Below are 27,132 nucleotides of genomic sequence, written 5' to 3' on the forward strand. Positions count from 1 at the left end.
TTTCTGCTGCGCTCAGGACAAGCACATAAAAGGGAAGGCGGCGGGGCCGTGGCTGTCCCGGTTCCCTCAGATGCCCCGGCCGCAGGTTTATTATTACAGTAGGGCTGTGCCGCCTCTCCCTGGCGGGCCGCCTCCGCGCCTGGCACGCCCCCAAACCGCCGCCTCCGCCTCCTTATTTGTCTGCAAAGCCGCCGCGCGGCGAGGCGGAGAGCCGCCCGAGTGTGCGCTGCGCTCCCGGGGCTGCTCGGCGCGGTTCCCCACCCCTGCTCCAGCCCCCCGTCCCCACCCCTTTCCGGGGACCCGTGCCCTGCGGCGGCGACCGCGCGGGTGCGGGGGGACCCGGGGAGCGCGCGCGCGCGGGTTGGCCGCGCGCCCACGGGGCCGCGAGCCGCCGATTCCTGCCGAGTAAGCAGTCTGGCTCCGCGGTGGCAGCGAGGCTGGGGCGCTGGCTCCTCGCCAGCTCCATCAGAATTAGCTCATTGTTCACTAGTACACCAGCAGAAGAGAGGGGAGGAGGTGGGAGGGGATGGGGGGAGGGGGAGGGAGAGAGGAGGGAGGGAGGGAGAGAGAGAGAGAGAGGAGTTGAGATTGAGACTGAGAGATTGATTTAGAGGAAGAGAGAGAGGGAGAGACTGGAGACACACACTCTTGGAGAGAGCGCGCAAGGCAGGGAACCCTTCCCCTCCTTTTCAGAGGCTACACTTCTTGGAAGTGAAGCGGGTTGGGGTTTTGTTTCCCTTCCCCCTCCGCCCTCCTCTTCCTCCACCCCTTTCCCCTCCCCCTCCCCCCTCAGCTGTCTTTCTAGCATGATGCCCTTTTTCACCCACATTTGTGTTTCAGGTGTAGAGAGGAGAGAGAGTGAGCAGGGAGCGGGGCTTTTGTCTGTAAGTATATGCCATTCTCATCCCCAGCTGGGAGCGCTGCTTTCTCTTTTGTGTCGATTCCTTGCCTTTGCTCTTAGCTGGACCCTTCAACCTTGCAGAGTTCATGCTTTCTCCCTCTAAATTTTAGAGCTAAAGCTGACACCTTGGAGGAATTATGTCCGTGTGCTCCTGCTGCATTAAGGCTGGGACTTAACTTGACTCCCCTCTCCTTTGTTTAATGCACAAGTTAAGAGAAATGAATTCTTTTGTGAAGGGGTGGGGTTTTGCTTGCTGGTGTGGTTAATTCTGTTCTTGCTCATTGTTAGGAGCTGTTTTGTCGCTTTGCATTAAATGCACTTTGGTGCATGCAAGCTTCCCCCTCCCTTTATAAAAACCCTTACTCTTTCAATGTTGCTGCTGCGGTCGTGGGTCTTTTTATGTTTTAGTTCTTGCAACACTCTTTTTTTTCCTGTATTTTCTTATGAAGCAGTTGAACTTGGGGTGCGGGATCATTAAAGAAAAATGACTACTTTTTTTTTTTCTTGGTGCTGCTCATAACCTGATTTGCATTTACGTTTCTATTAACAACATTATGGGAAAACTCTAAGTGCCTCTGATACCCGTTTGGAGAACTTTTAGTTTTTCCATTCATCTTAATTTTGCCGTAACTTACAGCAACAAAAGAGTTGTGTTCTGATGGACCGAAGGTGGAGGGTGAGCCACTTCAGCGCCTACATTAATGTTTATTTGCTTTGGGGAGCCGGGCATAATGGTGTAGATTCCTGACTTTCTCTCTTGTGTAGGTTTTTTTTTTTTTTTTAAACACGGAAGGTTATGTAATGCAGTGCCATTTCCAAAAATATCCACTCTGAGGCATTACACTACGGTGGAAAGCTGATTCTTGTTCTGCCGTCTTGATAGCAAATATACTGCCAGTAGTACGTCTGGGAACAAAGAGCAGCCAGAAAACAATCTATTTTTATCACTTGGGTCTACTTTTAAGTTGCTAAACCTTTTGAACTGCAATTTAAAGATGAACCAGACACTAAGAATAGCCCAGCACTGCAGAGCCTGAGCCAGGGACTCCTTTGTCCCCTATGTAGTAAACCTGTAGACCGCTTGGAAAGCCCTTTCACAGACTCCAGTGTTTAGGATAATTTGCTTGCGTGGAACTTATCTTCAGCCCACAGAGGGCTTATTTGTCTGTGACCTCTGAGGAGGCGTTTTGCGTTTGCTGACCTGCAGTGAAGCAGTGTGTCTACTGTATTTCAATGTATTTTGCAGGTTGGTCTCCCTGGACCGAAGAAAGGGAGAATAGAAGAGCAAGACTGTTAAGAGCCTCAAAATGGTAAGGAGCGGTCATCAGAAGACATTCTCAGTAGCTTCTTGGCAGTTGTCACATAGAAGTAACAGCCTCTCACCTTCCTCCAGCCTCATCTTTATTGTTCCCACCCCACCTGACCTTTAAAGGGCTCCAGCATGCGGGAGCTTTGCAGTATGGCAGTCTGTATAGATGGGAGGTGGTGACTTAGATTTACCGACTTGCAGTCATTTTCAATAGACAACTAAAATCCTTGTCTCGGAGCGAGGACGTATTTAACTCAAACAACAGGAACTCTTCTGTTCCTTCAGAAGATTGACATGTTGTGACACGCATGAAAGGAGAATGGCACCGGGGCTGGAACAAAGCCGTGGCTCCCACGTTACAGATAGCTAGAACTTACCCAGAAAACCCTGAGCCTGCACCCAGGTCGCAAGCAAGGGTACCTGCTAGCCTTCAAAGCAGAAGGTACTAATTATTTAATGAGCACGTTGTCTGTCGTTACTCAAATATATGTGCTTTTTTCTTTTTCTTTTTTTTTTTTTTTGCTGATTTATAACTTTCTTTAAGAGAGACATATCTTAAATGTCTCTTAAATGAGTTTTAGAGGGCAGGCGTAGTAACTTCTCAATTAACATGTAGCTGTTTCTCATAAGGAGTATGATCCACAGGGAAGACCGTCAGGTTTCCGATTAAATAGAGCAACATGGAAAGTATACATTAAAAGCAGCTAAATGCATATGTTAAACTTCTGTGGGGAGGAAAAAAAATGACAAGAATGATCTGAAGCTTTGCTTCCGTGCACTGTGCCCTCAGTGGATGCTCATGGCCCTCAAAGCACCCATCTCCTACTTAAAATGCATGGTTTCCTCATTTACTTCTTATGTCTTCTTTCCTCTTTCCTTCCAAATGAGGGTGGAATTTAGTGAATTAAAATTGGATCTGATGTTTTCTTTGAGAACAACTGAGAATTAGCTTCCAAGGAGAAAGATGAATCAGAGGCAGTTAAATGAGTTCAGATTGGCTTTCATTAAGAGTGAGCTTTTTAATTTTTTTTTTTTTAACATATGCCTTGCCTGGCATTTCAACAAGTGGGTGTCAAAGCACCAAGCAAAGTAGGTTTTGCTTGGACTGGCTTGCTAATGATGATATTAAAGAACTGGGGCAGAAAGACAAAAGAGGTGAGCAAAAAATCAGACTAGTCAATGAGCTCTTTGCAAGCAGTTGTCTTCCTAATACCTCCCCAATTAGTCTTTTTTATTAATTTTTTATTTCTGTAGAGTAATGTGGTGGTGAAGTGTGCTTCTCTTTATTTAGCTCTTACTGGAGTGGGCACCTCACCCCGGCTGTCTCCCAGAGCCCCACTCACTTTGTATCCCCGGAGCTGGACCACGAAGGCTGTATGTTGCAGTGTGTCAAGTGACAGTTTTAGTTAAACATAAATAGGACCACTGAACCCTGCCAAATCCGGTCCTATAGATCAAGGTCAAAGCAAATACCATGTTTCTGTAGTAGGGGGTGGAGTGTGGGGGTGGATGAGAGGCAGACAGGCACTCCAAGCTGGGAATGAAAGTTGGAATCACTCAAAGGCAGAAAAGCAAAGACAAATTAATACTAAACGCCACTTTCCCTTAGTTGTCTATGTTGTGTGGTGGCAGATGGATGAGCACAGTTTCTCTTGGGAGGATTTTTACTCATGGATTAAAAAAAAAAAAATCTCACAACTTTTCGATGCTCCTTTCATCAAGAAGTCAGTCCTTTCTGGCACAAACCCATTGCCTGAAATAAAACCACGGGCAGTTATTGTCTGAGGGTGATTCCAAGTCACTTTCTAGCAATTCTTATATCTGGAAAGTCTGAGCTCTTAAAAGTCTTTGTGTACAATAATGTAAAAAAAATAACAAAAGTTTCGAATGTATATTTTTAAAACCTGACACTAACGATGTCTTAAACCTCTTTTTTTTTTCTTTTTTTTTTTGCACAATGAAGTTAATTTCCTTTTCTTGATTAAAGCTGAAACAACTTTGTAGAACTCTGTATCTAGTTTACGTAGGGATCTGGTTCACATATAGTAGAAATTACGGGAAGCCGGGTGTTGAAACATTGGCCCTCTCTGGAATATATTATGCTTGTGCATTGCTTTTCTCTTAAACATACATTTTCATCTCCATAATGCAAAACACTACATCGAATATAATTTCCATATACTAAAAGGGTTCACTTCAAATGCAAATGTATAATCTATTCGGTACAATGTAAGAAATTAGTCAAGAACTCTAGAACGCAACAGGTTATGATTCAGTCTCTTGACTTCTTACGCACCCTAAGTCGGTAGGGTGGGCTGGTTAGTTTTTTCCAACTTGACCTAAACTACAGTCACCTGAGAAGAGGAAAGCCCAACTGAAGAATTGCCTCGGTCATGCTGGCCTATGGACAAGTCTGTGGGTCATTTTCTTGATTAGTGACTGATGTGGGAGGGCCCTGTGTCCTGGGGGGGGCAGTGCCACCCCAGGCGGGTGGTCTTGGGTTATATTAAAAAGCAGGACAAAAGTGGGCTGTGGGGAGCGATTCCGCAAGCAGTGATCTTCCGTGGTCTCTGCTTCAGTTCCTGCCTTCAGGTCTCAATGTTGGCCTCGGCCCTGCCTTCCCTCAGTGACTTCTGGGCCAAATGAACTCTTCCCTCCCGAGGTTGCTTTAGGTCATAGTATTTGTCACAGCAGCGGAGAGCAAGCTAGAACACAGGGTTTCACGGTAGCAATTTGGAGACATGCAAGATTCATAGTGTTCCACTTGCATTGTTAAAATAAATAGATAGAGAGAGAGATAAAAGGCTATGTATGACTGTCTTCAGCTCTATGGCACCTTTCGAAGCACATTTTGTACTCTTGAGTACAAAAGGCGGGGTGCCCGGTCGCATGATTTTGGTGCTGAAAGTGATGCCCGAGGTGGTCCAGCCCTAGACTATCTTCAGTTGTTAGTTCTAAGCATAGTTTTCTGCACCTTTATTGACCATAAATATTTTTATCAATGACTCACTCTTCAGCTTTCGAGTAAACATGCCCTTCCCTTTATTGTTTGCAGTTTGTAGAGTTTGCATAGTTTTCTAATTACTGTGAGTCCACAGGGATTTTCAGGATTTTTTTTTCTTTCATTTCATTTAGCTTTTTCCTGAGTTTTAATTTCTAGATCTACATTTTAGGATGTGTTATTGATTAGCCATTGTATTTTACAAGTACATGACTTGTAAATGTCACTAAGGAGAGAACGTTCTAGAACATATAGGTGATCCCATTGAAACTAGTTTGGGAAACCAGACTTTTAATCCACTGCCAAAGTTAAAGTCCTGGGGTTCTGCATAGTAAACCTGTCTCCCACTATGTGTTTGCCATGGACTGCCAGTGGCATACTGGCGAGGACTTGGAATGTTTTAACGGAGATCTAGGAACTGGAACAACTTTAGTTCTCCATATGGTTGATACTGGGCATTTAGAAAAGATGGCTCTACCGAACTGTCATAGCACCGTCCTTCCTGTGCACACAGGGAAGGAGCATTCATATGGTCAGAAGAGAGCTCCTTTAATAGTCCCCCTGCTGACATAAATGTCCCTGGTTTAAGGGGAAAGGCAAGGATTGGAAAGGGTTGACCTTACTGGAAGCCTGGACCACTGGGTGTGGAATGTAAATTGACTAGTTGCCTCAGTGACTTTTGGTGCTGCCTAAAGGGTAATTTTATAGGGTAACATCTTGTCTTTCACCAAGCCTTCCTGTGCCCATGAAAGGGAGAACTGGGAATTGTTTGAGGAATGAGGGCAGAGGAGACAATCAGTCTATCTGGAGTTAGCCCCAGTCCAGCTTCCTCTGGAGCAATAGAGAGGACCAGGTTGGAAGTGGCACTTGAGTAAAGAAATCTTGGAATAAACAGCTATTCAGAGTGTGTTCCGTTTTAACACCGCGTACTTCTTAAAAAGTTAGATATAGGTCAGTTTATCATAAGTATACAAAAGGAATTCACTTCATTTTAAATCTTAAAATAAATTCTTCCCAAATCAGAAAAGTGCACTTCTAAGATAAAAGTATTTTGCAAAACTGAATGAGTAATCCCCAAATAAGAATCTTGAACATTTAACTATTCATTTACCTGGTCACCGAAAGTCCTGGAGTGTTTGCCGATGCCTTGGGCTGACCAGAAGGTGGTGCTAGTGGCGGTGCAGGTGTTCTCAGGACCTTGACTCTGTACTGTCTCATTAGTACTGTTTATGAATGGGAAACATATAAGACCAGATCCTCACAGCTTCATCGAAATGGAAGGCTGCAATAATTATCCGAATAGTTATGCTTTTAAAAAAAAAACCCATTTGATTTCATCTGATTCATCTTGGCAATTCAAATGTTGCTAGAGTGATGTAGGAGTGGAAGGATTTGCTTGCTTTATCTGGATAGTTCTTGCACTGTTCAAGAAAACGCCAGGATAAGGCAATCTTATCAGCACATTCAATCCTGATATACAAAGAGGGAGAAGATTCAAGTGTGCTTGGACTGTGTGATTTTGCTGGACGATGTGTTGGAAGATTCCAACTTTAAACTGCTCTTCTGGTTTGAACTAGAAAACAAGTTAGCATTGGAGCCAAATTTATCCAAAATATATATTTAGGGACGTTTTTATCCTTGAGAAAGTGTCAATAATATATCATTAGCTAAAACATACACACACATATATCACACCATACACACACACACACACACACACACACACACACACACAGACACACACATATGCACACACACAGTGTGTCTGACCAGTGCCTTGTAGATGTCCCTAGCCCTATTAGTTTGGACTTAAGCATCTAAATTTCTCCCTACAAGTTCTCACTATCAACCTATTCCTTAGTTGCAATGACATGACACTAACCCTAATAACATAATTTGTTAGTAGCTCTTTTCATATTGCCTAACAGATTATAGGCCTACAAAGGATTTATCTACTTCATATGTCATGCTAAGAAAATCGCAACTATGTGGTAGAAGCCTAATAAATATTTCATGTGTACACACTAATATCTATTAAGTTGGATGTTTTAAGAGCTAACACTAATGAGGTGCCATGTTTAGTTTTTGTGAAGTCAAAGTAATTTCTAGCATTTACCTCCTTGTTAAGTGCCAGGAACCCAGAAAGAATGTAACTTTCATTTTCACAGCAAATTACTTGCCATCATTTGTTAAAAGGTCAAGAAACTTTGTGGTTAAACCATAAAGTGTGGCACTTGCCAAAAGACAGTAGCTTGCACTGCTCCTGTTCCCAGAGTTCAGAGTCATGCTCTGGGTAGGCCATGAGGTGCCTGTCCTCTGGGTTTGATCCATCTGTGGTACTCAGAGCTCACAGCAGCTTACCCTACAGCCTTAAGAATCCCCTCCTGGATTCAGGAGGAGCGTCACTGGCAACCATTCGACTTTAACACTCTCACTTTTTCCAGTATAATCTGAATCTATGGTCCCAAGGATGGAAAGGCAGCATGCCTGAAAGCTCAAGAATGACAAGAGTTAGCAGTGGGACTATCCACCATTTTCCTGTCAACCGAACAGCATTTTTCAACTAAGCAGTGCACCTGGCTCTTTACACCGCAGAAGGCAGACACCTGGCCCCTAACCTCAGTGGATGCATATTTTAGTTGTAGTCAGAAGACTAAAATGCAGAGCAGATTTAACATTAACACTTCAAGCCTCCATAATCCAGGGCTAAGTATAAGGTTCAGAAAGACGATACAAAGGGCGAGGGTGGATGGCACCACTGGAAATCTTTCTCACTGATGGGATAGAAATTAATCTAGAGCTAGAAATGGCACGTTTACAGCATGCGTGCAACAAGTATGTGAGGGGAATCTCCGCATCATCTGTCCAAGAGGGACTTTCTCAGTTTCAGGGTCTTTTTTTTTTTTATTTTTTTGCGGGATGGGGGAGGATATGAGCTTCAAGGTCTCCACATGAAGTGGCAGGGCTAGAACCCTTAGCCTCTTAAGGTGAGTTTGGCCCAACCCTGAACCTTTCAGTGAGGGCAACATAGGTAAGCGTCATCTCAGAGCTGTTTATCTGCCTCTACCATTTTTACAACTATGTTTTTTTTTTTTTTTTTTTTTTCAGCTCATGCTTTAGTTCTTCCTAAGTTCAATTTCTGGGGTGACATCAACTTGTCAGGAACCATAACCCTTTATTTGTAGCAAAGAAAGTAGTGAGCCTAGGACACTCGTTATTCTTAATGTGTCCCAGGGTTCCTTCCTTCTGTGTCTTTGTTTGCTTGGTCTATAGGGAGTGCGCCTCCTGACAGAATAAAGGCGTTCTTCAAGACTGACAGTGATCTCGTGAAATAACCCCTGGTCCCACTGGTGGGAATAATCTCCTGTACCTTGGCCACACTCACACCGGTTCCATTCTCCTTTGTGTTAACTTTTACTTCAGCATGTTTTCCTGACCCCCTAAGGCTGTAAATACTGATCCGCCGACCACTACATCAGCGTGCCTTTCTTGGTAGCAATAAGGCTGTGCTTCTTTGCTCTCTCTCCCCTTCCTTTGTGGGTAGATAGTGAATTCAGAGATGGCAAAGTGTCACCACTCAGAGGGAACTTTTGAATACCTAGTAAAATAAGTCAACATTCTTTTTACACAGCGTGGAAGCGAACCTTAACCTTCATTAATTTGTTCTAAATGGGACATTGGAATAGAGTCTGTGTCCATCTCTAAGCCAGGTTGATAGCTGTTATCTTGTCTCACCAGGATCTGGCATATCCCCAGTGGTCAATAAATGCTCCAGTGCTTATAGAATAAATAAATGAGTCAGTGGTCATAGATACAGGGCAGTCTGTCATTTCTGGGTGGGACCAGGCGGCCTACCTCAGGATTTATAACCATTAACAGCCTGGCCCTGTGCAGCATTGCAATATCTCAGATTGTTAATCTTGTGGTCCAGGAAGTGAGATGAATCTGGACAGATGATGCATTCATTGACCCAAAGCCTCTTATCCCTGCACATTTTGGAAGACTCAGCATTAGGGAAGTGAGGAGAATAGTTACATCAGCTGTAATCATCCTAGAAGCACACACAACTCTGTGTTCTCTTCTTTTACACCCCTTTAAGTGGAAGTGGTCACACCTTAATGCAGGACTCTGGATCTGGATGACTTGCCATTTCCAGGGAGAGTCCCAGAGCTCTGGGGACTCCCAGCATTCCAGGGTTCTGGCTGTTGAGTACAGTTACACACTCAGTTGGTAGTGATATATTTCCAGCAGGCAGCAGGGAATGCCTCTCAGTACTCTGATGGATGTAGTCATGATGGTTGAGCAGAATCTGCACTGGCCTCACAAGATGATGAAATCTCTTAAAAGAAAATCATTGCTGCCTCTCCCCTTGCCCTGCTGTCTAAACTGCTTGCCTTTAGCATGCTGTGATGGTATAGATGGAGGGATCTAAGAGCCTTGATTTCGAAATGCTTGGTTCAGTGTCCACCCTTACTTTCATGGAGGACAATGCAAGAACTTGAATTTGAGACTGAGGCAAAGATATAAGAGAGTGTGGCTGAAGAAAGGAAGGTTTGTTTGCTCCGTTTTGGCTGAACCGGGAGTTAGGGACACTGATTAGAAAAAGGGGGGAGAATAGCCAAAGAGCTGCTGCCAGTGAAAATACTGCATCAGAGCCACACCGATAGGTGGTTAAAACAGAGGCAATTCAGAGTGTGCACAGAGGTGTTGGTGTGCCGGACCAGCCTTAGCCCTTCAGCTCCTGCATCAGATCACCATCATACACAGCTGTCCTTTGATTACTGGGGCAGGTAACAGCCTTCCTGGTGGAACTAGGTTTGATACAGTTCCAGCAGGGAAAAACACCACAGGCTGAACAGGGAGAATTTTACAAAAGTTGTTTTGTTTGATACAGGCCCAGGCATTTTGAGGACACATTTATTGGATGCAGTTGGTGTCTAATAAAGGAAACTATTTTTGGATAGGAAAGAGTTAGAAAGTAAGGGAAGATACTGCTTCTTGGACATTCTGAACCATGAAACCATAGTCAGTAGTAGTTAGGTAGATAAAACACTGACTAAGGCAGTGGCAAACATGGCCCCAATAACTGCTCAGCCCTGCCTCCACAGGAGAGTTTTATATCCTTCACCAAGTCATCCCTGTGAAAGTTACCCCAAGGCCTGTTGGGAGTCAGGCACTAACTTGCTAAGTGGGCATATTTACATGTGTGGGCTTGGCAGTGTTTGGTGGAGCACCCCCCCCCAATGCATTGTGGGAGCTCAGGTAAGCCAGCTGAAAAAGTGAACCCTGCATCAGGCATATGACCGTGGTTAAAGCCATGCAATATCAGAGGTCTATGAGTAAGAGAATTTGAACTTGCACGGATTAATTCTATTAATGCTTTCCTGCATATACTTATATACTTTCTTTGATTTGGTAGCTTGTGATTGTGTGTGTGTGTGTGTGTGTGTGTGTGTTGGAGCTACTTGTCCTTGCATGCACACAACAAGCCCTTGGTCTCCGTCCAGAACTCAGGTGACAGACACATGCTACCACACCCAGCATTTACATGAGTACTGGGGATCCAAACCGTGGTCTTCCTGCTTGCATAGAAGCACTTGTCTCACCTAAAAGTGTTTTGGAAAATTGTGTTTGCTTCATTGATCTTAGCCCTAATCAACGAAACATTACTTACTGATAAAAAAGTGTATTCTATTTTCACAAAGATTACCAAGTGCCAACCAGATGCCCACTCTCTCACAGAAAGTAAGAAGTTTGAAAATACTTTTTTTTTTTTCATGAATTGATTGGGCAATTGAAATTACATACTTAACTAGCTAGTCGATACAGAATCAAAATATCTGCTTCTATCTTCTTTAAGCTCTCCTGTCTTCATGCTTTTAGTTCGGGATGGTCTGGATTTGATTTTTCCAAAGCCCAAATGACCTGGAACAGACCAAGTCTCTGATTTTTGCCCTCTTGTACAGTTGGGTCTGACTCCATGTCATCCAGTGCCTTGGCCTGGTACTTTGCTCAGCTCTTGATAATAGAATCTTAAATTATTCAAATCTCGTTATCATGGTCTGGGAGCCAGGTCTCCACATCTTCTCATTTAATCTTTACTAAGTCTCTCCCTAACTCCCCCTTTTCCTGAGGACTGTTTTTTAAACTTTAATTGTATTATATGAGGCTTGGTTGTCTACACTGTCACAATCAATTCAATCAGAGGTTCAATTACATTTATTCCTTGGCCTCATAGAAGCAACTTATTTTATAATGTAAATTTTTACTAAATTCACCAGCTGTTCTTATCCTGTAGCTTTGATTATAGTTGAATATAATCTTCTGTGTGGTCTGAAGATGAAATAGTACATATTTTATTACTAGCTGTTTGGTGTCTTTATACTCTGACAACCTCTTAATTGGCTTGTTACCCCTTCTCCATCTTCCATTAGCCTGTCTTTAGAACTGTCTGGATTTCTACTGCATTGATGAAAAATTTCCAAATTAAGTCATGTTAAATGTATTTTCTTTCTGAATTTCTAACTTCTAGTAGCTTGCTCACTGCCTCTCTGATCTAATTAGTGTTTTCATGGTTTGTCTCCACATATTGCTAAAGACAAGATTCTCATTCTCTTAACTCAGCAGTTTGTTTTAAGGTTGACTACGATTTTGAAAAGCAAAGTTATGGTGAACAGGACTCCAAATATCTTCCGATGAAAGAGAGCAATGTGCAGGGCTAGAAGGGCCTTTGTAGGCTGTCTGGGGAGGAGCTGTTGGAGAGTTCATTTGGGGGTCATAGTAAAACAATGTGGTGTCTCAGCAAATGGCCTTTGTCGTTCGCTGCAGCATCCGCAGATACATTTCTATTGTGTTGAACATTTCCTTCCAGGGAGACTTTGAGAGGGTTGGCGGAGGGAGAGACAGAGAGAGAAGAAAACTGGGACTGCCAGTGTTTCGTAGGTTGGGTTCAGTAACATCCAAAAACCTTCAGGTAGCATGTTAAAGTTTGTGCTCCGCAGTAGGTTTCCACAGCAGCAGTAGTAGCCTTGAGCTTTGCGGAATAAATCCTATATCCTCAAAGTTCTAGCTGAAGGAGTGGTTATTTACTGGAGATAGGATTTAGAACAGCAAATAATTTGAGAAAATTACTTTTCACAGCGGTTGTCAGAAATCACTCTCAAATTCGTCTCCAGGGCACTAAGAGGGGGTGCTCAGCGTCCTTGACTTGAAAGCAGCCTCAGCTCTCAAAGGGGCTGGAGGTGGGTGGACAGTCCAGGCGGCTCTGGAGGAAAGCACACATTGTCATGCTGACAGGTGGCTTTGTGAAGCTGGAGGCCTGCTGCCTTTGCCATTTCTTGGCTATGTGACACTGAGACAGACCCCAGCTTCCCCTCAGTGTTTGCATGTACATAATGGTAAGTGAAAGGAGAAGGGTCCCAGGAGCACCCACCTCTGTGCCCGGCCCTGGTGCAAACACCTACTGTGTCTGAGTTCATTTTCTCCTTTCAGTAATGTGGTGAGGATTAAATGATTGGAGTGCTGATAGTACCTGGGGCTGCCGTGAAACTTTGTGGTGGAATGCTGGCCAGGTATGCATGAGGGACTGGGTCCCCCCCCTCCCGTGCCACTAAATAAATAAATAAATCTACATACTTAAAACAAAAACAGGTAAACTGGGTGTGTGTAGCTCAATGGTAGAATGAATGCCTAGTTCCTACAAGGCCCTGGGCTCATCTTCAGCAAAGAGGCAAGCAGAAACACCAAAGCGTTATGACAGGCCCCTCAATGCCTTTCTACACGTGACTGTGGGTCCCTGAACATATGTATTCTCTCTGGGTGGGTTCCCACAGCACCCACAGGTTTTTCATTCTCTTCTCTTGGAAAAGTAGAGTTTGGATGTTGGGCTTACAGGGGAACAGAACAGAAGGTTGGTGAATACGGTCAAGGTGTAGAATGATGGTCTGAGTTTAAAGTAGGCTTTCCATGGCGGTCAGAAGACGGGTAGGATCTCTGTCAGGCACTGCTAACTTGGAGTTCCTTTCACAGTCACCTTCACAACTCTTGAAGCAGCATTTCTTTCTTGATGCCTTGCTCTGGAACACCTTTTCCTCTTGGAGGGGAGGTCTTTCCTCTGGCCTTCTGCCTCACCAGATTCTTGAGACAGAAAGGTGCCCTCAGCCTTCAGACCTAGCTTCACCCAGTGTCGTTGTGATCCAGAGCTGTAACACATCCATTCTGGGCTTATTTCATTTCTCTTGTCCTTTTAGGTTGGTGCTGGTTTGTCTGGAGGATAGGCTAGGAGAATCTGCTTTTAGCAGCCTTTTTTGACCGAAGCACTGGGAGGGTATGCATACAGATCTGTAGATGTTTTTCCTTTCCATGCAGAGGTCAGACTTCTTATCAGCTGTGTCTTCTTATGAAGGAAGCACTTTCCCTCCAAGCCTGGAGGTCTGAGGCCATGCTAGGAAGGCTCCTCAGTCTACCCAACAGGACAGAGGTCCACAAGCACAGATCTGTGAAGTGGCTTTTGAGGAATGTCTAGGTGGCATAAGCTAGGAATGTCTAGCTTATCTCTGAGTAGATACAGAGATAAGCTGCTGCCAGCAGAGGAGAGTCCACTGGTAAGAAGAGTGAATTGCTCCTTTTGGAATGAACACTGTGGAGAAAAGTCAGATTTTCTGGAAAGCTTCTTCTAAGGTCTCTTACATGTTATCTAGGTAAATGTTCCAGAATGTCTTCAGATCTTCAGAGCAGCAGCTTATCTCTGTATCTGCTCAGACCAGAGAAAACCCAACATTCTCTATCTAGATTCGTGTCTTGCTAGCCTTTGACTGAAGGCTTCAGCAAAAGAAATACAGCTTTAAGCAATCATTTTTCCATTTCATAAAGTTTTTTTTTAAGTTATTAATGGGTAGCCCAGTGATGTTTTGGTACAAGGATAAGGGGAAATAGCATTCTTAGTGATGAGAAGTCAGACTTCTAATAGTTATTTGAAGACTGAAACCTGGAAAAACATACCCAGAATGACTGACTGATAGCATCAAGTCTGTATAGACTTTAGAGCTGGTTAATTTTGCTGTGTGGTGTTTTAATTTATTGGCAAGTTTTTTTTTTTAAAGTAAAGTTTATAAAATTGAAAATATTAAGAAAAGTTAAGTCTGGAGTTTCCTGCTAGCCTTGGGATGGCTGTGGAAGGAGCCCTGGGCCTCGGGTGTGCAGGTTGGGAGGCGGGCAGCAGCCTTACCCTTCCTGTGGTGCACAGCATTGCCCTAAGGGTCAGGTGCAGTTTGGCACACGGGCATAATGCAGAACTGATGCCAGTGTCCTCTCCCTTCTTCCCTTTGATGGGCCTTCAAAGTTGGAGAAAGATCACAAGACACAACGGTTCTCCTTTCTTGCTGATGAATGAAAACAAATTCATCTAATGGGACAAGGTGGTCCAGACTTAGAATTTCAGATGTGTTAAATAAATGTTCTGGCTCTGCTCCAGGGAGGTAAAAGATTTCATGAACATATTTGTTGGAGTCTTAGGGGCAAAGGAAAGCTTATGCTGTGCTCAGATGCCTCGCAGGCTTTTTGGCTACAGCTTAACAAAGGCTCCAATTCCCCCTTTTTATTCTCTCTTTCTCATTCATTTTCTCTTCTTTACTGAAAAGGCAAATAGTGGCCTCCACCTTAAAACAAGTCTGATCACATTCGCTTAATTCTTTAATTAATTTGTGTGTGCACACGTGCCATAGGACAGTTGTGCAGGCTGGAGGTAAAGAGCCAGTTCATACTCAGGCCATCAGCCCTGGCCGCAAGCCTTCCTCACCCAGGCAGCCCACCGCCCAACTCTGCTTTTTATTGTTCAGCGGCAAGTACATAATCCCAGAGTTTAAAAAGCTTCCTAGCTTTTGGCTCTTTGTTTGGAAAGTCTCTCCTCAGACACTGTGAGCTGTTCCAAAGCTTTGGTCTTGTGCTTTTCCTCGTGGTTTACTCTGAACTGTTATCAGCTGTTTAGACTTCATTTGTCTTCATTACTGAAAAGTCACCCATTAAAGCCCAGCTTTGAAGCACTGGACTTACTTCCTTGAGTCTAGACCACACTTGGCTTGGTTTCCTCTACCAGACTGACCTCCAGTCCTGGGGAGGTGTCTTGGCAGAAATCTGGTAATCCCTCGATTCGTGTGTCTGTTTTGGGCTTCTGTAGCCTGTAGGTGGATTGCATTGTGCTGAGCCAGTTCCTATTGGGAAGGATGAGGCTTTGGAGGGGAGGGTGAGTTTGCACAAGGTTAAGTGTTTGCAGGTGACATCATCGGGGCTGCCCTGTTCCGTTAAGCTCCCACGGCTGTACCTAGTGCTGCATCACTTAGACTTGAACCGTGCGCCATGAGAGCCTAGAAAGTTAAAGTTAACATAATGAGTGGGTTTACACAGTGGTGAAAAAGGAAAAATCAGATTCGGTTGTTAACCTTCTGTGGCTTGTTCCTGCCTTGTTTTGTTGCTACCCTTGAAAGTCTGTGCTGTTATTCTTAGAAAACAAAACCTAGAAAAGTCGGCAGCCAAACAAGCAGGCTATTGCATTGTGGGACAGAGTGGCTGTGAAAGCTCTTTGTGCTGACGATTAATTTCACATGTAAACACGTCCATTTCACTGCCAGCAAGGAGATTTTCATTTCCTTTCCCTGCCCAGTCGAAGTCTAGAAATAAAATTCCACAGCTGTCAGGTTCCCACGTATTCTTCACCAGCCTCTCATGGCAGCTTCACAACAAGCAGAGAGTTCAGAGGATTCTACTATTAGAGTCCACACAGCTTGTTTCAGGCACTCTGGCTGCTCCAACAAAGAATTACCAGTCCTTGGATTGTCCAACATATATGTCAGATGGTCACATAATCTGCTACCAAATGCGAATCAGACATGAACATTTTCTGGGCCCGTCAGAGGAGCATGCGCCCAAGATTGAGCTGATACTAAGGGTCTGACCAAGTTGGAAGCTATCCCTGTCTTTCTTGTGAAGTACAATTATCTCTCTCCACTCCACTTTCTCCACATCAGAGACTTTTTTGTCATACTGTGGGGACTCTGAAAGTGTCAGCAGAGCTACAGAGGCAGGAAGACTCATACCGCTTTCTCTTTAACTACTCATTGTTCTAACAGTGGTATGTATGTGTGTGTGTGATATTTGCAAGGATTATATACATCATTTGGGTGGCCCATGCTTTCCTTTCTGTCTTCCAGTGGCAATGGATTTCTCCCCGTGTGCCTTCCCTTGATGAAGCTTCGCCTGGGTTACGCAGGCCTCTAAGACCAGGGCTCTAGAGAGCCAGCACAGTACATCATCTTTTGGCACCATCTGGTCTTTGGTGCAGTGCTGCTCAGAGAAAAATGATCTTTGTTCCTCATTTATGGTTTCAGTTTACATTCTTTGCTCATGCCACTGGCAACACTTGGGACTCAGTGGCTTCTGAGGAAGGGTCATAATTGTGATACTTCAGGGGATGTTTACCAAAATTAAATGTATGTATAGACACATACATTCTCTTCTAGTTACAAGACTGGGTTTCACAACTTCCTGGCCAATTAAGCGTAATAGAACATGTACATAGTCAGGTATACACTGTTTAATTGGCAGTGAAATTATGAAATATGCCTCTTTGCTATACAAAGAATTAATTATGGAGGTTGGACACCTGCTCTCCCAGTCTGTTTTCTTAATGGCAAGGGGTTGGCATCTCTCTTTTTAAGTCATAAACAGGTCACCTGTATACATCCTTGAAACACAATAGAGTCCTCCAAAGATAAAGAATCATAGTACAGTTATGGTCACTCCTGGGTAAGCCACGCAGAAGGTGTAAGTTACTTCAGATCTCTGTGAAGGTTTGTTAAATAGCTAAGTGGCAGTTACCTATGTGCAGTGTATTTGCTCAGACTAAAGATATAATGGGGCCTTTGTCGGCCATTGTCTCAGAACAGTCTTCTCAAAGAAATGTCGAGAAAACAATTTTCAGTAAACAAATTGGGGAAGATTTAGAAGCTTCTAAATTACCAGCTGGTAATACATAGAAATCAAAATCGGTTGTAGAATAATGGCAACGATGGAAAATAGGACAGTGGACTCTTCCATTGCTCCCAAATGTGGACCGCAAGACCACTTAAAAACAAACAAACAAAATCAAAACAACAACAAAACCCCAGCAAACTGTCAAACGACAAGCTTGAAAGCATTTAGGCAGGGTTTTAGGTTGTGTTTTTTTTTTAATTTTTAATTTTGAAACATGACAGACTGGTCTTTGATTCCCTCTCCCCCCAACACACACACACACACACACACACACACACACACACACACACACTTTATTTTTCTAATTTGGAATAGTAATTGTTAGTTACAGTTCATACCAGATACCAAATTGTTATCAAGCTAATTATCTAATAGACTTAAAAAATTGAAGTTCTTTTTTGTTGGGGTCTTGACTAAAGCGAAGAAAGTCTTCAAAGAGAAGAGAAAAGGAGTGAGGAAAGGTAGAAAGGAAAGAAAATGGGTGTTTTCTTTTCACTGTGTTTGCTGTGCTGGGATATTTAAACTTATATCCCAGCAGTCAAATACCTCAGAAAATAAATAGTACATTTTTATCATAAACCATATTTAAATGTATGTCGTAGATTTAAATATATTGAGCCCTTCATATAATGCTGTTCCTAATCTAATCATCAGTGAGGCGGCTTTGTGGGAAAAGCTTGATTAATTAGCATGTTTAGAGACAACTATGAAAACACTGTCAGGTGAAATAAAATAAAAAATGCTGAATTCTTCCTTCCCATTTGTGGAGTAAACACATACTTTCCTTAGTTGTTGAAAATGTAGCTTGTACCCCTGCTTCCCCCATGTGAATTCTAAGAGAGTAGTGCTCTTAAGATTTGAGAGAAATTTTTCATTTTTCTACATGGAAGACGGTTTTGAAAGAAAAAGTGCTTCCCTGGTGACGCTCAAGGCACACTTTGTTTTGCGTGTTTAATAGAAGAGTTTTAGGGTATTTTCAAGCATGTTACCCAGAACACTCGAGTCGGTGAGATACAAACCACCATCACCCAAAGTAAGAGCTCAGTAAAGCGGGAAGAAGAATGAGACTTTGGTTTCTGTGAGAAACTCGAACTTTAACCCAGAAAAATGAGTGCAGTTGAGAGCCACACGTGGGCTGGTGCGGCACGAACCAGTTAGTGCCAGGGAGAGAGGGAAAGCTCTGTTGTGCGATTCTCACCAACATCCGAAGGCCTTCATCAGGACTCATTGCCAGCTAGCTCTAGGTACTCTGCACTAGTTGGTGAGCCAAGGGCACAACAGCCTGTGATACTGTGCTCCTGGGGTCCTGAGAGCTCCAGTGGGCACAGGGCCATCTACCCCTTCTTGGAGCATATTTTGAGCTTACCCATCAGTCTGTTCCTGGGTTTGCATCTAACTTCCCAGAACTTCTTACCACCAGCTGGACCTCTGCTTCAAACACCTCTGAATCTTACCCTAAACTTTTAGTTGACACGTGCTCCAGTAACTTTGATGTGCTAAATGCTAAGGTGCTGTGGCTTTCTTAAGATGGGAGATGCCCAGGGAAACACACAGGCACAAATGTCATTTCTTGACTTCGCCTCTGGTTCCTCAGAAAACTGGTTCTCACTATTTGCTGTTAAAAAAGAAGGAGGAGGTGGAGTAGGAGGAGAAGAATTGTAGTGATAATGTTGAAAAGTGATCAATCGCTGAGGTCAATTATATTAAGTGAACTTATTCCTGACCTCAGTTTGGGGTCAAAGTGAGGATATTAGGCTAAACTGGGATTTTATGTGTTTTGGTTTTGTTATGTGCCTTGAAACAAACAAACAAACCAAAAAGCTTATTTATTTTAGATTGTAATTTCATTCCCTCTTTTCTGGCTGAAGAGAATGCCAGGATTGGCTGCCTGTCCCAAACAAGGCAGATGGATGGTATGGTTCTTCTGGAAGGAGCTGGGCAGAGGAGGGGAGACTGAAAGGAAGGTGGGGCACCCTGGAGGGAGGAACAAGCCTCAGAAAGCAACTGCTCCCCAAGGAGAGGAAATGGTTCCACTCCTTACAGGATGAGCCTTTAAATACATAAGAGCCCAAAGTGGGCGGTAGCCATGGGTTGGTGTTGTTTTGAGAGAGGGATGGTAGAGAAGAGACAGTCTGCCTTAGGGGCTGATGGGAGACCCGGTGTACTGAAGCGAAGAGGAACCTAATTTGAGTCGCTGTCCTGACCCACAGTGTGTTGCCCTGGGCAAGCTGTCCTGACCTTTCTGGGTTTCCCTTCTCTCATTTGTGTAATGAAAATATTCCTATTTATAGGCCTCCTGCCAGGATAGATTAAATAGTGTATGTGGTTGCTTTGTGAGCTGTGCTGCTCTGTAAGCATTCCTGATGGAATAGCAAAGATGGTTGCTGTAGTATGTTATCCCGGAGAATGAACACGAGAACCATTTCCTGCTTCAGACCCCCGAAGCAACTAGGTTGTTGGAGACATATAAGATATTAGCCATTGCAGAAAATGGCACTTGAGTCCATTTGTTAATGAGATGTGCCTCTAAACTGTCACTGTGTAGGAGGTTCATTTCCAGAGCTTAGATCTGGAAAGGGTCTCCTCTAACTTCTTTCCCTCACTTAAGGCGCTGCTGTATCAAATGAATTAGCTCTGACAGATGGCTGTTGGATTCTGTTTCTAAATTTTTTTTAAAGAAGATTTCACAGTTTTCCACTCTAAATTCTTTTAGTAATTTAACAATTCTTGTGCCAAGTTCTTTCTTATAGCTGACCTAAATCTGCTATTTGTAATTTTAAGCCTCCCCTCCCCATTTTGCTTTCTGGAAATAGAGAACAGCTGGTCAGCAACCTTATGCAAATAACCCTTTGTATATTTAAAGAAGACTTACTCAGCTTGCCTCCCTCCCTCTACCTCCTCCCACCCTCAGAATTCATCAACTCTTATTATCTGAATCATTCATTGCACAGCTGCCCAGCTTCTCTCTCTCTCTCTCTCTCTCTCTCTCTCTCTCAGATACTCGGCTGTTTTAGGGAGCTGGGTACAGTGTGGCATGAGTGGCCCACATGGGGCTGGAAAGCATGAAAGACACCCTCCTTTGCTCTGTGTCTATTCCGTAGCCTTCCGGTAAAGGACGGATAATTCCTAACAGCATTGATGACTACCTGAACATTTATGTCATAAACATGGCAGTTTTGGAACATAAGATGCTTTGAAAGCTGAACATGGTGACTTAGTACATCCTGCCAGACAGGCCATTAAGCTGCCACTTTGCCAGCTAAAATAACATTGATTGATATCTCTGCTCTGTTGGACCCCATCTTGGAAGATGAGCTGAAGTTCTCCTGGGTGCAGTGCATGTTTGGAAAAAGTCTAATGAGCTTCCTGGTGCTCTGAGAAGCAAGCTTAGGAAGATCCTGGAGAACGGAGGCCCTGTGCTTTCAGGCCAGATCTTGTTTGTGTCTTGAACATGTGTGCTTTTATGTCTCCACAGGTTTACTACCCGGAACTCTTGGTCTGGGTCAGCCAAGAACCATTTCCATACAAGGCAATGGAGGGAAGTCTTACTAAGGTAAGAGGCCTAGCTGCTGTTTGTAAACACTATTTTCAAGTTTGGGGCATAAACAGACGCAAGGAAATAAATCAGGCTTATTTCATTTTCACCTTAATATCCATTGTATAATCCCATAACAATCTACTAATATGCTGTGCTGATTTGGAAATAACATAGTTTTAAAAACATAATCTAGAGCCGAGCTTAATGGCATATACCTATAATGCTAGCACCCAAAGGCTGAGGCAGGAGGATTACTGAAAATTTGAGGCTAGCCTGGACCAGATAGTGAGACCATATCTCAAAACAAGCAAGGCAACAACAGAAAGAACAAAACAACACGCAAACACCCCCCCCAGACAGAAGTCTTAGGACTGTTACCATTCTTGTGACAGAAGCAAATTTTCATTTAAGAATCATTGAATTGGCGTGTCAAATGTGCGTTTTACAGATTTTAAATTTGTTTCGATCCTGGTTAGGCAAATTTAAATTCAAATATCAGCGATCAACCCAAAAACAAAACCAAGAAGATAGGTTAAGGGTGGATGATGAGGATTTCTCCTCAGTAGGAAATGTTGGCTACTGATGGTGCCTATTTATTAGAAGATAAGGTTTGATTCCCAGCACCCACATGATGTGGCTCACATCTCCTGTTCCAGGGGATCTGACACCTTCTCCTGGCCTCGTGGGCACTACATGCTCCTGGCACACAGACTCACGTCCAGGAAAAACACCCATATGCATAAAATAATGTTTAAAAAATAAATCAACATTTCATGTCCTTGAACAGTGGTACCACCCAGACATCTTATTGTTGTCGTTTTCCTGCATGAGAAGAACTCATTTACAGCAAAGCAGCCCTGTCACCTGGCGGTTGGCATGGAAAAAAAGCAATCCTGAGTCGTTCTTAGTCTTTTAGAGAGAATTTCTGAAGGTCACGTTGACGCTTTTCCAGATGACCACAAATTGGTGGGACCTGATGGAAGTAAACCTGTGCTAGTCTTACAGAGCTGGGGTGGGAAAGGACTGGAGGACAGGAGCTGACCCTTTGCTGCCACCTCACTCCTTCCTCCTCCTCCTCATTATCATTGTTATCACTATCATTTCAATGACGCTGCAGATGGAATGCATGCTAGGCACATCTTCTGCCACCGGGCTACATGCCTGACCCTTTAAAATTATTTATGTGCATGCATGCGTATCTGTGTCCCTAGACATTCTCCTCTGGGCCAAATCTGGGCATAATTCCCCTGATGCCGCTAAGGATGGAAAAGAAACAGTATAGTTAACTCTTACCTCAGTCAGACCTCCCCACATCCCTTCTCGATCCTGGCAATATCAACTAAGTGGGTGAGACCAGATGAAGTTCCTCAGTGAGGCCTGAGGTCAGAGGTCCTTGCCTTCGCTCCTTGCCTACAGTAAAATCATGCTCCCGTGGGCACAGTAAGTTGTAGGAACCTTCAGCTATTTTGTCATATCTTCTCTAAATATGAAGTGGTATTTTAAGCACGATATATCTGTCCTTTTCTCAGAAGGAAACTTCTGGAAAAGCATACCTTTGCATTCATTCCTGCCTGAAATATAATCTCAATTTACTTAGTCCAGAGCACATTATTTAGTAGCTGGGACTAGGCTGGCAGCCCCCAGAAGGAGCACCATCCATCTGGCCGAGCAGGCCTGGTGTGGGCCCTGAGCACCTCTGCTTGCCATCCGTCCTCAGGCATCTAAATTACTCAGGTCCCTCTGTCTCACAAGAATTGTGTGGATGATGGAGAATGCTGACTGTTTGGCTTCTACCACCAGAAGGCCTTACTTTGGGGGAGATGAGGTATATTAGAGACAGATGATTCTTTAACACAAAACAGTAGTAGTCAAAGAAGAAGATTGTGATCCAGTAAATCCAGGCTCTAAAAAGGAGGTGCAGATAGCCGTGTCTCCCTTTTGAAGGTGTTTTATAGTTTATATAGTTTATAGGCCTGGGATATTTCAGTAGCCTGCCTCTGCATGACCTGCTGCGTGGTCTCTTGTCCATGTGACTTCAGTGTCTCCCATAGATCAAGTTAATTAAGGGCAGATTGGGTCAAGACTATTTTTGTTTCTGTTTCTCTCTGTAGAGTTAAAATCCAGTAATGAGTGATGAACAGAACAACAGTAATGAGTAATGAAATACATGAGTGTTTTGGTACCGCAGAAGGGAGACACACACACATACACAGAAAAGTACTAGATTCAGATCTGAAATACTTCAGTTTTTGTTTTTTTGGGAGGCAGCTCTTTCCTAGCTTTCAGTTTTCATTTTATAGTGTGTTTTTCATGGAGGTCAAAGGTTAGTGCGACTGAGTCTCATCAACTGAGATCCAGCAGTGTGCTGACTTTGGAACAGTTTCAAGGCCACGCTAACTGGTCAGATGAGATGGTGACATTCCTTGGTAAATATCAGTGGATTTTTTTTTTCTAACTTGTGTGCTGTATACCAAAATTTCAAGGTTGAAATAGTTTTCCCAACTGCATAGTACTTCCATGCAGACAACGTCATTGCTTTAAACACAAATACTTAAAAACTTCAAAGGCTATTTTTTTCCCTAAGAAAGTGCCCAAAATTAATGGTTTAATTAAAAAAGACCCTCGTCTTTACTGTGTGAGCATGTGTGAATGGGACACACAGTCTTTCTTCTTTAATGAACTGAGACTTGATGTCAGCTGTCCAGCAGGCCCCAGTGTCCCGCCCTCTCTCTGCTTGGTTCTGATGGAGGCTGCAATCCTGGCAGCCTCCTTCTGCATGTCAGCAGAACAGCGTGGCGGTGGTCATCAGCCATCGGTCAGGCTGATCATCAGCTGCATGAGGAGAGACAGGAGGAGTCCTGGATTCAGAGTTCTGGGCTGCCCGAGCCTCTGATCCTCCTGTTTCTAGCTCTCTCTTCTACAGCCGCTAAATGGGCTTCCTGTACATTGTGTAACCCTCAGACGCTTCCATCTTGGGTACCATTTGAATTCTGACCGTTAGCACGTGTATGAAGTGGGCCAGTTGCTTATGGAGTAAAGCTCACCTAGAGAAAACTTACACATTGTGATATATTTTAAGAGTGTTTCTTGGTGTGTAATGGAAAATAGACTACCATCAGTCAGCCTTCTATCAGATCACTCACTGAAAAGTTTTGAGATATGTATATGGGTCTGTATGTTCGCTCCGTGGTCAAGAACACTTTCTGTTCATGCAGAGGACCTGGGTGCAGATCCTAGAACCTACCTGTTTGTACACAACCACCTGTAACTCAGTTGCAGGGCTCCAAGGCCCTCTCCTGGCCTCTACGGACGCCAGGCACACATGTTTTACACATACATACATGCAGGCAAACACTCATAACATTTAAAAATGTGTTGGCACTTTTATGTGTACTCCTAACCCAGCTCAATCCTGGGTCCTGTCTAGTGTTAGCAACTGTCTCCAGAGGTCTGACTCTGAGGAATAACACCACCACCGTGAGAGAGACACTTAACTCTACACAAACAGAGGAAAGCCGGTCTTCAATTGCTTCATCACTCCCTGGACTAATACTTACATTCAAGAGAATACTGTTAATATCTAAACTGTTTGCAAAATAGCAAAATTTCAAGGATAAGACGTAGGTAGGAGACTCAAGAAACTTTAAAAATGGCTTTAAAAGCGTGAATAAGTGTATCTTTGTGTGTGTGTGTCTGTCTCTTCTGTCTGTGTACTCCCTGCAGGGAGGACTTCCTGTGCCAAAGGAAGTGAACCGGAAGAAGACCAATGAGACCAGTGCTGCCGCCCTGGCTCCACCGGGCAGCCACCAACTCTGCTTCCCAAACGCCAGTTACCTCCACTGTTTTTAATTGTAACACCTCCATTTGTATTACATATGGTGTATGGGGTTTTGATGAGGTCTTGGTATCATATATGGGATTTTTTTTTTTTTTTTTCTGTGTAAATCATCAACTATAAGAAGAAACTATGGGACTCTAAGCCTTGCTTTAGAGAATTTACAGTGGACAAATAGGTATCATCAAACCAGTTTTTAAACCATTCTGACTCAAGTGAAAACGCTCAGAATTTCACACTGTGAATCCACGTTTACAACCCCCTCCAGGTGGGCCTTCAGGCCTGGTTCGCTACAACAATGTCTTCCACAACTCAAACTCCCACTGCGTGCACACGACCGGTCCACTCCTGCCTTTCATCATTACAGCTCCCGACTGCTTCTTGCAGAGGCTGAGAGTCCCCCCCCCACCACTTTTATTTTTTCATTTAGATGTAACAAGCCTAGTAGTTTATGTTCATCAATTGTCTGTATATCTCTATATTTTACCCATGTACTCTTTTGATGTATAGAAGTAGTTTGAAACTCATCGTTTCCTCGTGGTTAGTGACTGAGATGCTGCCACAGGACCTGAGACACTGATGAATGGTGCTATTTTGGACTTTTCAACATGCTCCTTGGCGAGGTAGCTCTGATGGAGTTATTTTTTATTTCCATGTTCTGAGAAGGTGTTGGTACTCTGTTTCCCCGGACGTTGTTCTCTAGACTGGATTGACTTGTTTTCCTTGTGTCTTCAGTGTGGCTTTCTTCTTCAGCGTCGTAGGTTGAGCGGATGCTACCAAGAGCGTGAGGGGCTGTCCTCTCGTGGCCGGCCCTGGTGGACTGGCAGTCACGGTAGCGGGAGCAATCACAAAACTGTAATTTTACCTACCAGAACTCTTCCTTTCCGCAGCCTCACCTGCCTGACTTAGAAAAAGAAAAGCAATAATTTCCCCAGGCATTTCTGAGGTGTCTCTTTGGATTCTTTTCGTTTGACTGGATATTTAGGGGGAGTAAAGGTCCACTATTTTTTAATAAGTGCCATGTGGAAAAAACAAAATCCAAAGTACTGGCATCTGAGTAGGAATTTGAAAATTATACCTTTCCCAAAATTGAAGTTGGAAAAGTGTTTTTACAAAAATGATGATGATGATGATGATGATGATGATGAAAGGCAAAACACCTTTTTTGGGGGGGAAGTTTTGGTAAGCAAGGTGTAGATTTTACATTTTTGTCCTTGCTCCCAATGAAATGGATATAAACAAAAATAAAATCCGATAATGCCATCTCTCCACGGAATGTTGTTGTGTTAGCCAGACTGAAAGCCCACCTTAATTTTTATATACGTCTTTAGCTCTTCCTTTGACAGGGCAGGCCTTGTTCTGAACTGTTTGCGCTTCGACTGTTAAAACACCAATGACGCATGCACTGTACTTCTTCGTTCTCTCCTCGCTCCCCCTCTGGCCTGAGTTTCTTGTGCATCCTCCCCACCCCCACCTTTGTTAGGATAGATATATCAGCTATGTAAATAGAGCAAGAAAACAGTATTGTGCATTTGTGGCATTTATGTAGAGTTGCAGTTGTGCACTGCTGAAAACGCAGGCTTTTGTAACATGTGGTCCTTACTGTTGCTCTCATAAGTACCCAATGTATTTTAGCTATTTTAGTAATATTTGTTCAATAAATATGCAAGCTGTAATGTAACTGTTTTGGCTCATCATTGCAGGGTCATACTTTTAATGCCTATGTAGATTCATGCAAATTTTGTGTTCCCAGGATATCTCGAGTCAGGCCAAATGTCATAAGGGGGAAGCAGATTTGCCTTTCAAAATTTTTCTCTTTTGACAGTTTTATGAGATAAGGGGGGAGGTAGGGGCTCCTTAAGATGGTATTAGCATCATTGCCTTGGTCACAAAAGAGAATTAAATGCAAATACCTTCACTTCTAAACATTTCCTGTCTTTAGGGCATTCCCACACACCTCAAAATGCCCTTTCTCACCCCTTCCTTACCATTAAACCAAACTCTGTGAAGTGTTTTCACCTTTGCAAAGACAAGATCTCACATTTGTAACAGGATACAATTCAGAAACAAAGATTTAAGCCACTAATGTGTAGGCATGCGATCACCCAGGGCCCTGTGGGGGTGAGATGCCATCATCACGGCCCTTTGGAAGCCTCAAGTGACTCCAGAAACTGGAAAGGGTGGGGCTCACGCTCCATGTGTTGCTGTATGTAGAATCCAAGGTTGGTGCATGCAAGGCAAGCCACTCTAGGGCTGAATTATATTCCCAAATCGCTCCTGATACATGCTTTAGGAAGGCAGAAGTTATGTGGACCTCTAGGCAGCTCTGTAGAGACACCTGTGAACAGAGAGACTGGGGTGCCCAGCCAACAGCCCAGGGTGTAGGCGTGGCTCTCCAACCCTAGCCAGAATATCAAATAGATCCAGGCTCCATTTGACATCTTAGTTGCAAGGGCATACCAAAAACCATCAGCTAAACTACTCCAGAATTCCTGACCTGTAAGACCTGTGGGATATGAAA

General features: G+C 43.6%; 1 protein-coding gene across 3 annotated transcripts; it reads left to right on the forward strand.

The window, feature by feature from the left end:
- The first annotated feature begins 205 nt into the window (after positions 1-205).
- Nrep (neuronal regeneration related protein) lies at positions 206-26,292 on the forward strand. Of its 3 annotated transcripts, none has more exons than XM_060377498.1 (5): positions 206-405; positions 841-884; positions 2,148-2,211; positions 20,714-20,791; positions 24,500-26,292. In XM_060377498.1, exons 3-5 carry the CDS (start codon positions 2,209-2,211, stop codon positions 24,623-24,625), a joined length of 207 nt encoding a protein of 68 aa, XP_060233481.1. In that variant the 5' UTR covers positions 206-405; positions 841-884; positions 2,148-2,208; the 3' UTR covers positions 24,626-26,292. The 3 variants fall into 3 exon arrangements, with proteins under 3 accessions (XP_060233481.1, XP_021497131.1, XP_060233482.1); XM_021641456.2 differs by lacking the exon at positions 206-405 and adding an exon at positions 632-666; XM_060377499.1 differs by lacking the exons at positions 206-405; positions 841-884 and adding an exon at positions 1,012-1,109.
- The last annotated feature ends 840 nt before the right edge of the window (positions 26,293-27,132 follow it).

This window comes from Meriones unguiculatus, chromosome 2 (assembly GCF_030254825.1).
Source record: "Meriones unguiculatus strain TT.TT164.6M chromosome 2, Bangor_MerUng_6.1, whole genome shotgun sequence".
Taxonomy (NCBI): Eukaryota; Metazoa; Chordata; class Mammalia; order Rodentia; family Muridae; genus Meriones; species Meriones unguiculatus.

Excerpts from the sequence above, each read along its gene's own strand:
- Nrep (XM_060377498.1), top strand. Across the intron at positions 20,792-24,499 it reads TGGAGGGAAGTCTTACTAAG|GGAGGACTTCCTGTGCCAAA; the intron begins GTAAGAGGCCTA and ends TACTCCCTGCAG.